Source organism: Amblyomma americanum, chromosome 1, assembly GCF_052857255.1.
Source record: "Amblyomma americanum isolate KBUSLIRL-KWMA chromosome 1, ASM5285725v1, whole genome shotgun sequence".
NCBI classification, from domain to species: Eukaryota; Metazoa; Arthropoda; class Arachnida; order Ixodida; family Ixodidae; genus Amblyomma; species Amblyomma americanum.
In genome coordinates this window covers 108,316,508-108,330,025 of record NC_135497.1, presented here as the reverse complement: position 1 = coordinate 108,330,025, position 13,518 = coordinate 108,316,508, and the positions used below count along the sequence as shown (strand labels likewise).

The 13,518-nt window shown below is 42.8% G+C and overlaps 1 protein-coding gene and 1 non-coding gene across 3 annotated transcripts in view; both read right to left on the bottom strand.

Moving 5' to 3' along the window:
- Not11 (CCR4-NOT transcription complex subunit 11) overlaps positions 1-13,518 on the bottom strand; it is a 36,929-nt gene that overhangs the window by 18,519 nt on the left and 4,892 nt on the right. For both annotated transcript variants that reach the window (XM_077646499.1, XM_077646500.1), the window contains exons 5-8: positions 13,007-13,120; positions 9,047-9,100; positions 8,839-8,954; positions 5,710-5,842 (exon numbers count right to left, since the gene is read on the bottom strand). In XM_077646499.1, the coding sequence (XP_077502625.1) occupies positions 5,710-5,842; positions 8,839-8,954; positions 9,047-9,100; positions 13,007-13,120 (417 nt within the window). The remainder of the gene's footprint in view (positions 1-5,709; positions 5,843-8,838; positions 8,955-9,046; positions 9,101-13,006; positions 13,121-13,518) is intronic.
- Positions 11,120-11,192, bottom strand: TRNAT-UGU (transfer RNA threonine (anticodon UGU)). Its single transcript has one exon. It is a non-coding gene; the product is annotated as a tRNA-Thr (tRNA).

The following is a 13,518-nucleotide window of genomic DNA, read 5'->3' as shown; positions in this document are numbered from 1 at the left end:
GTAGCGCCATCTTTTCGGGCTAACCTGAGCCCGAAAATGTTAATTGGTGTGGCAGCCGTTAGATGGCACTACATGTAGAAAAATACTTTGTCACTAGTTGTCTGCGCATTCTACTGTGAGTGAATGTGGAGAGATGGACGTCCACCTCGAACCGCATGTAAACATCAAATTCTATGTGAAGCTTGGTAAGACAGTCACACAGACGTACGAGCTCTTTCGTGATGCTGACAGCAACGAGACATTATTGCGGGCGCGGCTATTCGAGTGGCACAAGAGGTTCGTTTCGAGGAGAACGTCGATGGAAGACGACACAAGGCAGGGGCGCCCTTCAACCTCACGGAATGAAAACAAAGTAGCTCGGATCAGGTAGATCGTACAGCAAGACCGCACCATTACAGTCTGCATGCTACCAGATGCTCTCGACATTAGTAAGATAACATGCCACCAAGTTTTGCGTGAGAACTTGGGGAAACGAAAGGTGAATGCCAGACTTGTGCCACACTCCATCACACAAGACCATAAGGACACACGGGCGTCAGTGAGCGCTGATTTGCTCTCCGAGGCAGAGAAGGATGCTGCATTCGTCGACAGCATCATTGCTGAAGACCAAACATGGTGTTTTCAATACGATCCTCAAACCAAGAGGCAGAGCGCCGAATGGCGGTCCACAAGCTCTCCATCGTCGAGAATGGTGCGGTGACAGAAAACCAAAACAAAAACGATGCTGATAGTTTTTTTCGATGCCAGAGGTGTCATACACCACAAGTTCGTCCCACAAGGGCAGACGGTGAATCAGGAGTTTTATATCCGCGTGCTCCAACACATACGTGATGCACTGCGACATCGTCACCCAGACTTATGGGCATCTGGACAATGGAGCCTTCGCCACGATAACGCAAGGCCGCACACTGCTCTCAATATTACAAAATTTCTCGCCAAACACAGCATTACTGTACTTCCCCATCCACCATACTCGCCTGACCTCTCCCCATGCTATTTTTTCCTGTTTCCTTGTGTGAAGAGAGCCCTAAAAGGTCGCTGGATGGGGAGCATGGAGGCCATTCAAGACGCCACGACAAAGGAGCTGACAGCCCTGCCAAAAGAAGCGTTTTCCAACTGTTTCCAAGACCTCAAGAAGCGTTGGAAGCTGTGTATAGACTGCAAGGGAGACTATTTTGAATGGGTGCTGCACAAATGATTTCAATGTTAAACGCATTTTTTTAATGGACTCTGAACTTTACGGACAAAGGCTGTATATAAAGAAAATGTCCTCATTCAATACGTTAATCTCACCACATATCTTTATCACAATCTTGTGAATCTTGCATGCATCATCAAATGGATGGCATTTCTTCCTAATCTGACAAATGGCAGACTAGAGCAGCAGAAGGAACTATTCAATAAAAGCAACAGCTTGTTCGAAATTTACTCATTTCTTCACTACATAATTTAGTTACTTGCTACAATTTTAATCAGATTATAAATATACAGTAAAAAAAATATAAGTGCTACCAGCATGATTTCAATATGGCTCAGATCTTTAAAGACCCAATACACAGTGTTATTTCTAAACACTACACACAATTCTCAATGAAAAATGTAATCAAGCAGCACAATTGAAATCTTTGCAGACAGGTTGCAGGTTGAAGTGGACATTGTGTGCTAGAAAGAATGCCGTGAGAGCTGAATAAATAAAAGCTCTCAGACATCTCACCCTCCACCTGGTGCTAACAACCAACAGCTATGGATCCACCCTATACAGAAAAACTATTTTACAGGTGCAGCAACCCAACCTAAGCACTAGTGTGTGACATTGGGGCACAAACTCAAAGGATCGCTTTATTTTTGAAGGAGGCTTTAAGGTAACTTCACCCTTGCTCTACAGCTACGCTTACTGGCTACATGACCCTGTGCCGCCAGAGTCACATGACTCTGCTCAGTCCTGTTAAACGTCCCTCTTAAAGTCATGTGGGTAAGGTAATTATGATGTTCATTCCTTTCACAGCCATGCTTGTGAAAGATGTAGCTGCGAGGAGACAATTGCACACCTCCTGTGTGAGTGCCCTGCTTTGGCGACCGGCAGACGTACGCTGCGTTGTGCCCTAGGCCGCCTCGATCCTCGTCCTTTAACAGAGCACAAGATCCTGGGGACAGCAATCGACTGCCCTCTAGGCCTACAAGGCGATGCTGTTTAGCTTCGTGAGAGCGACAGGCTTGAGGGACCAGTTGTGACTGTGGCCCTCTCCCGCTCTCTTTCCCTTTTCAACCCCCTCATCCCCCTTTCCCAGTGCAGGGTAGCCAACCGAAACACCCTTCTGGTTTACATCCCTGCCTTCCCTCTTCCTCTTTATTTCTCTCTTACAGCTGCAGTTACATGAGGTACTTCTTTGTACAAAGTATACTAAGCTGTAACCGAAAGCTCCCACGTTCACCTACCGTCCAATAAAAATGGTATCCAGGTAAGCTTGGGAGAGGCCATCTCGGAAATGTGCCCTATGTGGCTATGCATTCCATGTTTTCCTTAAAACGGGCACTCATGATGAGGAGGGGGAGGGCATTGTTCAGCCTACTGTTGTCACTTTACCTTGGGAGAGGGCAAAATAACTGGGGAGCCTTTTTTTATTGCAATCATCTACATTGTAAATCTTAAGCCTGCCATTGTTCAGAACCAGCATGCTTCAGAAATTTTCAGAAACATGCACTTACAATTCGAAACACCACTGAAATTCAGCACTTCAGTTCAAGGGATACTAAAATTGAGTACTCAACGAGTGAAAGAACGACAGCCTTTTACTGATGTAGAAGAGGAGCACCCTACAATGAAGTTCAGCCGCCAGCCAGTCAAATCATCCAACTTACCAGGACAAAGTGTGCAATAATGGCGACACATCAGTTCTTTCATTTCTGGCTAACATGATATGTTATAGGCACAGCATTTCACTTTCTTTCTATTCTCTCATGACACAGTGATGTACAGCTACACTGATTAGCCTGCAACAAAGACCACAATCAACTGCAATGTGCGAACACTCAAAATCGCGATGCTAACTTTTTTTTCACAGAACACTCGCTTAATCATGAAGTAGAAACTCTCTTGTGAAGCATTTTGTGAATTTAAAGCGTATCGAAATAAGCTTATGTCTAGACTACGTGGAGCAAAGAACGCCTATTTTGCAGACATATTTACTGATGAGAGCATAAAACGTTCTGATGTACTCTGGCGAAAAATGAACTCACCAATGCATTCTGGCACTCAAGGAGTTATACCTGATACACTTATACATGAAGGCAAATGTCTAAATGGCAGCCAATTAGCTGACGCCTTACAATAGTTTTTTCGTACAGCAGGCCGATCACAGTGATTACTCCGGCGCTAACAATACATCTGATGCTGAACCCTTCCTCTGTCAGACTGCTACATGCTATTCCCTGTTCTTTTCTCCGACGAACTGCACAGAAGTATGCCTTTGTTTTAAGTCCATCAAAAATAGTAAATCCGAGGATGTATGTGGCATGCAGGTACTTCTTGTGAAGCACGTTCTTGACATAATTTGTCCAGTCATTACTTTTATATATAACTTGAGTTTGTCCACAGGCATATTTCCCCAAGCAATGCAGACTGCATGTGTGGTTCCTATATTTAAACCTGGAGATCATAGTGTTTTCGTCAACTATCGCTTAATCTCGATACTACCAGTATTTTCTAAAGGTATGGAAAAAATACTACACATCAACATTGTATCATTTCTATCGCGTCATAACCTTCTGCTCGATCATCAACATGGTTTCAGGAAGCATCGATCAACAGAAACAGCACTCTTAAAGCAAAAAGAATTTATCATTGCAGCATTCACCAAGAAACGTATGGTGCTGGGCATCTATGTCGATTTTTCAAAGGCATTTGGTCGTGTCAACCACACTATCCTTCTTTCAAAATTGCATAGATACGGGGTTCGTGGAACACCACATGCGCTTCTTACATCATACCTTAGCAACAGAACACAATATGTCGAAATAAATAACATTAAATCTTCTCTGCAATCCGTTCATACCGGCGTGCCACAGGGAAGCACTCAGACCGCTACTCTTCCTTATTTATATTAATGATATGGCACACTGCACTCGGGACGTAAAGTGTAATTCCTATGCAGACGACACCACCATTTTCGTGACCGGAAGTATGCAAGTAGATGTAGAGGAGCGAGCAAATATGGCGCTTCTGGACTTGGACGCTTGGGTCAAAGCAAACCACTTAAAAATAAGCACAAGCAAAAAAAAAGTAGTTCCATACACTCCAAAAGGGAAGGAATTATCCGATGCCTTGAGCATATGCTTGGGAACAGAAAAAGTTGAAATCATTAACTCTGTGAAAGTACTCGGAGTGGTCTTTTCAAGGCACCTTACATGGAACCATCACATAGATTACTTACATTCAAAAGTTGCATCAGCAGTTGGTGCCATCGCCCAAACAAGATACTTGCTGTCTTCTAAAATAGAACTCTTGTTATATAACGTGCTTGTGCTACCGCCCTTACAGTACTGCAGATTAGTCTGGTGCACCACAGGGGTAACCAACTTATCCAGATTACGCTTGTTGCAGACAAGAGCATTACGGTATGTTGCGGGTGTGTCTTAAGGCATCCAACCAAACAGCTTTTCTTGAAGTACAATGTCCTCTCTGTGTTCTCCTTTTTTGATTACAAGATAATCGTACCTTATAAATATTTCATAAAATCTAATGTAAGTATAATCGTAAGCCTTGCAGAATTAGAAAATATCCGAGACCGACAAACCCGACACAAAGAAAAATATCTTGTTTCAGTGCCTCGCACGTATTCATACACTCAATCATTATGCTACACCGTAACGAAACTACTGAATAAGTTGCATGCAACTGGACTCAATCCAGTAAATGAGTCTAATAGCCAAATTGGTCTTTTTTGCCGTGAACAACAGTTGTGAACCTAGCGTTGCTTTGTATTTAGAATGTGATCTTGATGTATTCTCATTTTAAGACTGAGTTTTAGGACGTGTCTATTTTCTGTTTATGTGCTTTACTGCGTGTCTTATTTTCATACGGACAAAAGTAACAATATGAAACTCTTCAATGTATAAAATTGTGCACATTTTTCCAAGCTGATCTTCCTCCTAGCTGTTGCTCTGCCTATTATTGCAGGGGGCCAGGGCCTTGTCAAGCTGTCTTTCACAACTTTTAGTCCTGGCTCCTTTCTTTTCGACGAAAAGAAAAATAAACGACTTTTTAGCATGCCCTGAGTAACTGATTTTGGTATCCATTAAATCCCTTGAATTTCTGCGACTGATGTCTCAAGGTGCATGGATGTTTCTTTACAAAGTGGCTGCCCTCAAACAATGGCATGCTACAAAGACTAAATGTAAGCAAGTGCCATCAAATCTGCAATTAAAAAGGTAGTAAACTTTTGTTAAGTTGTTTGTCATAGCTGCGTTTTTTAAGGCACCCAATGTCGGCCTCAACAAGACTAGTTGCATTGCTCAAGTAGGTCTTTTGCAGAGGTTCTGCAGAACCAAAAGAAAAACAACCTGCATGAATATAATTTGATAGCGACATAGCTTCAGCATGTGATGGGAGACCCATTTTGATAGTGGAAGTGATGACCACGTCACGTGATTTTTCACTTCCCCAAAGTTAGAAAATGGGGAAAATTGGTGTAGCTGGAAGTGATGACTCACCTCACCGTCACAATCGTGAAGTGGGGGAACAAGTCTAAGAAATTCAGGCTGGAACACCCCTTCCACAGGGGGATTTTCACCCGTTAAAAGCTGCTGCATAGCTTTGGCAGGACTTGGCGCATCACCTCCAATGCTTCAAAAAAATTAAAAGAAAAACAACGGCAAGCTTCAGGCTGCAACTCATGTACTATGTGCTATATTTTTGTTTTTAATCAATACAGATGCAAGACAAGAGCAGCTATGAGAGCAATGCGAAGTTCTAACCTCACAGTTGAATTATGTGGCCAGAAAACAACTCTTACTTTCTGACACCAATTTTTTTTTTCATTAGCTGACACCTTTAACAGCTGCATTAAAAAACAAGGCAAATGCCTAGCTACCTATGCTCCCATGTCTACATGGCTTTACTTGTGTCAACAAAGCCACCTCTAATAGTCTCACTGAGAGGATGACTTACAAAAGGCTCTCTTGTTCAGATATACAGGAATGCAGGAGATCACCTTTATTTTCAGAAACCCATGCCGTGGCATCATGCAAGCGTCCCACAGGCAATTCAGTTTCTGCAGCTCTTCCAGCAAAGCTACCCTTTTAAAGAAGCAGGGATACAAAATTTCTGGTTTCAAGCTTTTTTTTTCTTCTTTTAAATGGTGCACTAGACATTGGTATGCATAGATCACCACATGGAATTCGCTCGCACCTACTACATAATTATAATTCAAAATTTTCTGTCGCGCTGTTCAATTTCAGTTTCAACTACTGAACAGTGACTATGAGGTCATAGATGATTAACACGGCAGTTTGGGCATGTTGGTACTGAACAGCAGGTTTCAACAGCGCACACAGGACGAGGGCACAAGGAGAGAAACAACGAGACACAAGCGCCGACTTACAACAATTTATTTCGCACCTCGCCCCAGAATATATACGCAAAACATGGCTAACATCACGCATGCGTGATAAGCGGAACATTCAGGCTCTGACGTAAGTACAAAAGTTCCTTACGGGTAAGGGCGTTCGATGGCTTCGATACGCAAGAGCCACCTAAACGATCTATCATTTCGGCTTCAATAATTTCGCGAGTCAGTTTACATCTGTTTTTGGAAATAACAGTGCAGTCTTGGTAGAGGGCCTGACATGTGGAAACCTGATCTGATTCACTATCTTCATGTGCACTGTCGTCATCAGGCTTGCATTTCCTGTAGTGCACGTCAAGAAACCCACCTCTCTTTTCAGAAACGTTACAATGTTCCCGGCATTCAGATACCTACCACTTTGGCCAACATAGCTTTTCCCACACGACAGTGGAATGCTGTACACAATCGAGTTGGCAAATTCAATGAACATGGTTTGGTGCTTCTTTTTGCACTTTGTTATTTGCGCCACCAGGCTTAGTCAATCTGCACAATTTTTGCAGCTTGTCAGGGGCGGAAGAAAGAACTTTTACATTCGCCCGTTGTTTGATCTTTTTTAGGCAGTGGGAGAAGCTATGCATATACGGAATCACAGCAATCTGCTGTTTAGGGGAAGGTTGGGAGGTGATGGTGTCTTTTAAACAGAAGCGGTTGAGAATGACTTTTGCGACACTGACCAGGAAATGTGTAGGGAACCCCGCAGCTCTGAGACGCAGAATCTGTTCGTTGAATCTGACGGCCATAAACTCGGAGCAAGACTTGTTTAGAGCGTTTCTCAAGCATAATCCTGCAATACCCTCTTTACAAGTTTGGAATGGGATGACCTGAACGGCAGCAGTGGCTTACTTGCACGTGGCTCATATTTCCAGAAAATCTGCTTGTCACGATGTAAAAGCTTGATGTCAAGAAATCTAATGCTATCGTCCGAAGGCACCTCATGGGTTATTTCTAGCAGTTATTTCTAGCACGTACAAAGGCTAGTGTGTTAGTTACCAGTAATTCAAAAGAGTCAGAACTGCAGTCAAGGAATATTAGGAAATTATCCACATACCTAAAAACCTGGGTTATTTTAAAATCTGTCAGGTGGGCACAGAGGCCTCTGTCAAGTTCTGGTAAAAATAAGTCACTGAGAATGGGGGCAATGCAGGAGCAAATACAAATCCCCTCCTTCTGAAAATAAGGCCGCCCCTCCCATTGGATAAATGTTGACCGGAGGTAAAAACTAAGAAGTTCCCAAAGGCCTCTGCTTGACATTCCTGTCTCATTCATAAAAGCTACAGTGCCAAACCTTTCAATACAGTCCTGGATGCAAGAAAGCAAACTCGACTGAGGCAGTGAATAGAAAAGGTCCTTAATGTCTACTGAGAAGGCCCTCAGTTTGGTATTTGCTGAGCATCTGAGATAGTCCAGGACAGCGTCAGAGTTCTTAACTAGGAAAGGATCGCCAATGTGTAACAGGCTGAGATTCTGTTGAAGGAATAGGGGAATGCATTTTTGCCAAGTGCCGTTTTCTGAAATGATTACCCTAAAGGGGGCGTTAACCTTGTGCGTTCTTACGCTAAAAAAGACGTCGAGAAAATCCTGATCACTTGGTTCAATACCCCTGAGAACCCTCTGAAGCTGCAACCTGCTGCACAGATTTCTGGCTGTGGTTTTCATCTTTTGATATAGATAACTTCTTACAAGGGACAAAAGCGTTTGAAACCGCTTCTGTGGCTTTCACATTGTACAACCCGTGAGACAACATTCCAAATCCACCCTCCTTATCAGGAGGTAAAACGCAAAGCGCGAGGTCCTTTAAAAAAGGCATCTTTTTTAGGGTAAAAACACACACCACTGAACACCAAGCTCTCAAGGGCACTCTTGCATTTTAGCTCTGTGGAAATGCAGCTGTTGCAGCAAGCAACTCAATCCAGAGACTTATGCAAAATGTAGCATCACCCAACAGCTTCACTTTAGCCTGTTATGTTTGCGTCAAGCGCAATGCTGCCGTTTGCACGTCCTCGGTTCAGTTTATACCCATGTCTATTTACTATGTCTGGCGTTACAAAATATTGCGACGAAACACTCTCCCACTCTTATAGCATCTACATAATGGCTATGAACCCTGCCATAATAAATTGGCAACTTAAAGCCCTGTCGGAATGAACACTTATGGCTTCTTGAACAAATATTCTACCTTAAGGCTGGCACATGCAAGTAAAAGCCTATGACTTACATAGGTCGCCTTAGGTCAGGATCATCAATGACCAGTGGTATTCCAGACCGGCTAGACTGTGGCATTTCAGATTGATGCTCGGCAAAGGATACCTGGATACCTCCAGTGTCACCCATCTGTTAATGAATGTGGGATATACTTAAAACGTAGCACTATCACTTTTTAAAACAGCAATGAAGAGCAAGTATATGTATATAAAAGAACAAACCTGTAGGCAGCTTTCATCCAAGTTCATAACCTGCCAAGGTGTCTTCTTAAAAAGCTAAAATAGATTGAATATTGCAAATTAGTTACTAGTTGTTGGCATCAATAGTATCAAAACTCTGGAAAAGTAAAAGATAATATGAAGCACACCTATACACAAAAATAATCAACAGTTTTTAGCTGTCCCTGAAATCTGCACATGCTCCCTGTGCAGCCGCTGACTGTACTGTGAACAAGTACAGAGACATTGAAAGGTCACATGCACAGCACTAATGACTGATGATGGATGATGTGTCAACACCCCTGAAAAGAATCAGCTATGCCTTCCAAAAGCAACAAAAGCAATAAACCATCACCTCTCCTAATCTCCCACGAGGGCTGACACACAACGAACTCCTTTTTAGATTGAATAAAAAAAAACTGACTGGATGTTTACTCTTGTTGCAACACGAATTTCAACGACAGTTGGGGCGGTACAAGATGATGCCAGTTGGAGAGCTCAGTAAATCTGGGTAGGGGTGTACGACATCTGTCGCATTTATGCCACTACACCTGCATAATGTACCTCAGGTAAGCCTTAGCGAATGCCTTGCAACATCACGAGTGACATCATCTTCGAACCAATCAGCGATAAGCATTCTGGCCAATCAGGGTGGTGCATTGCCACGCCTTTTGATGGACATCATGTGGGACGGCACTCAATTCTGACCAATCAGTGTGGTGCATTGTCATTATGTCATTCGTGACATCACTCCATTCTGGCCAACCAGCATGACACATTGCACCTGGTGTGTGACGCTGACAATGGCGCTGCATAAACAAGAAACACGGCCTTAATGGCAACTGCTATAAAATACTATGAACGAGTCAACACCTTGCACTAGTGTCCAATTTCATAACAGCGCACTTTTAATTTTCATTCAATTTTAATGTAAGAGTCATTTAGAGTTTTGTTTTCATCTTGAAAAAAAATGAGCAAACCTTGGTTGAGTAAGTACATCCTATTTTAACATTATGCACACTGATAATCAGTTAGTAAAAAAAGGCAGAGCTGCTGCAATTTGAAGGAAATTTACTGCCCACTCAGAAACAGTAACATTTACTACTACTAAGGTTCCATGCAAGTGATCTCAAGGTCATCAAGAAGTTCAACTCTTCAGGAAAACCAAGAAGTTGCCTCGTACTATTGCTTTAGTCTGCATGAATTTTATGCCCAAAAGATGCATTGAGAGAAGTAGCACGAATACAGGCCTTACTAAAACCCCTAATTCTCTGTGGCAGTAAATTTGAAATTCGAGAAATTCGCAATGAAAAATCTGCAGTGTTACACGGGAAACAACACACATAAAATAAAAATGTAACAACTTTTTTAATATGCTTTGTGTACTCCAAATGTACCTTCATTAAAATCAAATATTGCAGTTGCAATTCAGTGTCTGATAGCACTTGGTACTTGGTACCGATAAATTATCTCGCTCATGATGACCCAGTGCACAGTCCTGCACCTGCTGGTGTAACCATGCCTACAAGGGGGATGCGGCCCAACAAATGTTTGGCACCCGCCTGCTGCTCACTTTTATTCCTGAACTGCCTGGTACCACAGCAAGAGGAAGCCCTCGGAACGGATGCTGACCATTACCCAAAACCCTACACATTTTTTGTCACTATTAATATTCCATCATGACTCTTCTCATAGAAGAGTTTGAATGCACTTTCAACAAAGCTGCCGCACTTCGTTCATTACTAGATACTAGCTTCTAAGAGAGTTCAGATGATTAAATTAAACACTATCCCATTGTTTAGTCATTCCTACTGATGACTGCAACATCAATATTATATAAACATAGAACGTGGCTGCTAATACACAATTCATCAAAAAAACTCTTCAATCCATGATTTTTTGTGACGTCACAAGAAACTAGGGGCCTTAGGCATCACTTCAAGATACCATTTTTAGACATAACTGTAAAAGAAGCTAACATCCAGAGAAACCCAGGAGCATAAGGAACGTCTTTTCTTTTTATTTGTGGTTTTCATCAATGGGAGATTAATAAAAGCTGAAGAAAAAACAACCACATGCCACCGGTGGGATCCGAACCCACGACCTCCAAATTACACGTCCGGTGCTCTACCAACTGAGCTATGGCGACAGCTATCAAATCTTCTGCTTTCAGGGGTATTTATGTTTACATGTGATCTAACCCTGATAGTGCCACCATTAACCATAAGCGGCAGACATAGCCCATCCTGTATTACAGCTGATGTTACGTGGAACGCCATCAACCGGTGAGGGCGGAAGCTATGCGAGCACAACTCTTATGCTTCCGATGTCATCAAGCCAGGCGAGCCCCTCATTTCATTTCCTTTGTCAACTTAGACACAACTGGTACACTCAAAAGAAGTTAACATCATTCCCAAGATTTCTAAAAAATGAGAAGGCTCTTGACATCAGTATAGTAAATACATGAGCCACTCACAAAAAATTAAGCTCCAAGAAGAATGTCATGATTTTTGCAATAACAATAACGGCAGGCCATCGAATGCTGCTATTTTCAGCCTTTCTTCATTTGCCAACTTTACTTCGCAGGCTTGGAAAGCTAAACTTTTACACAGTATGAGTCACACACTGAAACTTCCCTTAATAATCGTACTAAAACTGCTAGGCAACTCTTTTTTTTTCTTCTAAATTTTCAATAATAATCGTCATCTATTTTACCCTTAAATGCCCCTATTGGGGCATTATATGGGGTGGGGGGAACAAAATAAATACAATGAAAAGAGAATAATACAATGCTAATAAAACACAATACAATGTAGTGCAATACAATAGGATGTGATCTCCAGATAGGAGCCAATTTACGATCGTATCCTGATAAATACCGTAAAAACTCACATATAATACGAGGTTTTTTTCCGGATTTTAGCATGTCAAATTTCAACCTTGCATTATATGTTGATCCAAACAATTTTCGGCCAAAATCCGCAGTTCTGGTTTCGTTATTATCGAGCGCCGTTACCACCAAGCTTCGAGCGAGAGAAAGCACTATCTTGCGGTGGCGTAGGTCCATAATTTCGATTTCAATGCCAAGTCACTACGCTGACCTGACTTCGCGACGCCCAGGACTATCGCACCCCCCCATGGTATCAGGACCCTGAAAGCAGCCAAGGGCTGCTTTTAAATGAAAAGTAATCGTAGCTGCTGAAAGCATCGGTGCTGCATCAAGCGCTCCTACATGATCTGCATGAGGTAGGGACAGCCTGCAGTTAGTGCCACCAGACACGGGCCTCTCTAGCCATGCTATGCAGTGGGATGGCAGACGCTTGGGCTAGCAATCCCGAGAAGCTCACCGGTTGTTATTTCAAGAAATGTGGAATATCAAACGCACTCGATGGTACCGAAGACATGTTTCTGTGGAAAGAGATCTCTGACAAAGGCTTTTCGGAAGACGGCACACCCAACGGCGATGATCACTAAAGCCTCGACTATGGACACTTCCAAAGCGTGAGCACTTGCACGTATGCTGGAACCGGTCTGCGCATGCTCGCGGCGCGGGACACGAGCAGGCACGAGCACGGCACCCGATCTGTGTCTGCCAGATATTTGGTGCCCGCGCTACACGCATCGTATCTGGCGCACTGGCGTACACAAATAATTGGAGGACGTTCAGCTTTCGCGACTTCCAGAACATCCTCAACGTATCTGCCTTACTCGTATAATACGCGGATGAAAACTTTTTAGTGCACTAGCACTTATAGTGGCCATTCCCCGCATTTAGCTGTTGTGTGCTTGTCGGTTTGTCTGTCTGGAGCCGGTTTTGTGGCAGGCTGCTCACCTGCCCACCATGTCAGGTGATAGTCCATTCAATCGCGAGTATATGCAGGTTTTTACGGTAACATATAATTAAAATGCTAAACTAAAAACTCAAAATGAAACATGAGAACAGCATGGAAGTGATATGCTCACATCTTTTGCTGGCACAGTCAACAGCTGTGTGAGGAAGTATTTCTCATGCACTGTCAGCTTGGGAATAACATGGGCAAACTCTGGCTTCTTGCCCCCAGTTTCTTCAGCGGGATTCTGGAAAAGATCATATGCAGTGAGTTTCAAAACACATTCTGCAGCATGGAACACACATAATGGAAATGCATTTACGAAACACGAGGTAAGTTTTAGACTGTTGCAAAAAATATAACTGCAGTAGAACCATGAGAAGCCCATAGGTCCATAGTTCCTACACCCTCAGATTCTAAATTTCAGAATGTAAAGATGAAATCAAAATTCATGTCCTAATTTCTGTACACTACTTTGCGCATGAGTTCAACAGCGATATGCATGTATGCCTTTGAAAATTGACTGTCCAGTGCTTTGGATAAACAGTGCCTCCGCAGTTCCACTTCAACTACAACCATCAAACCAAACAAGACCTATGAATGCACGTAGCTAAAAGCTCTTCAAGACAAAACATAAAAATGACG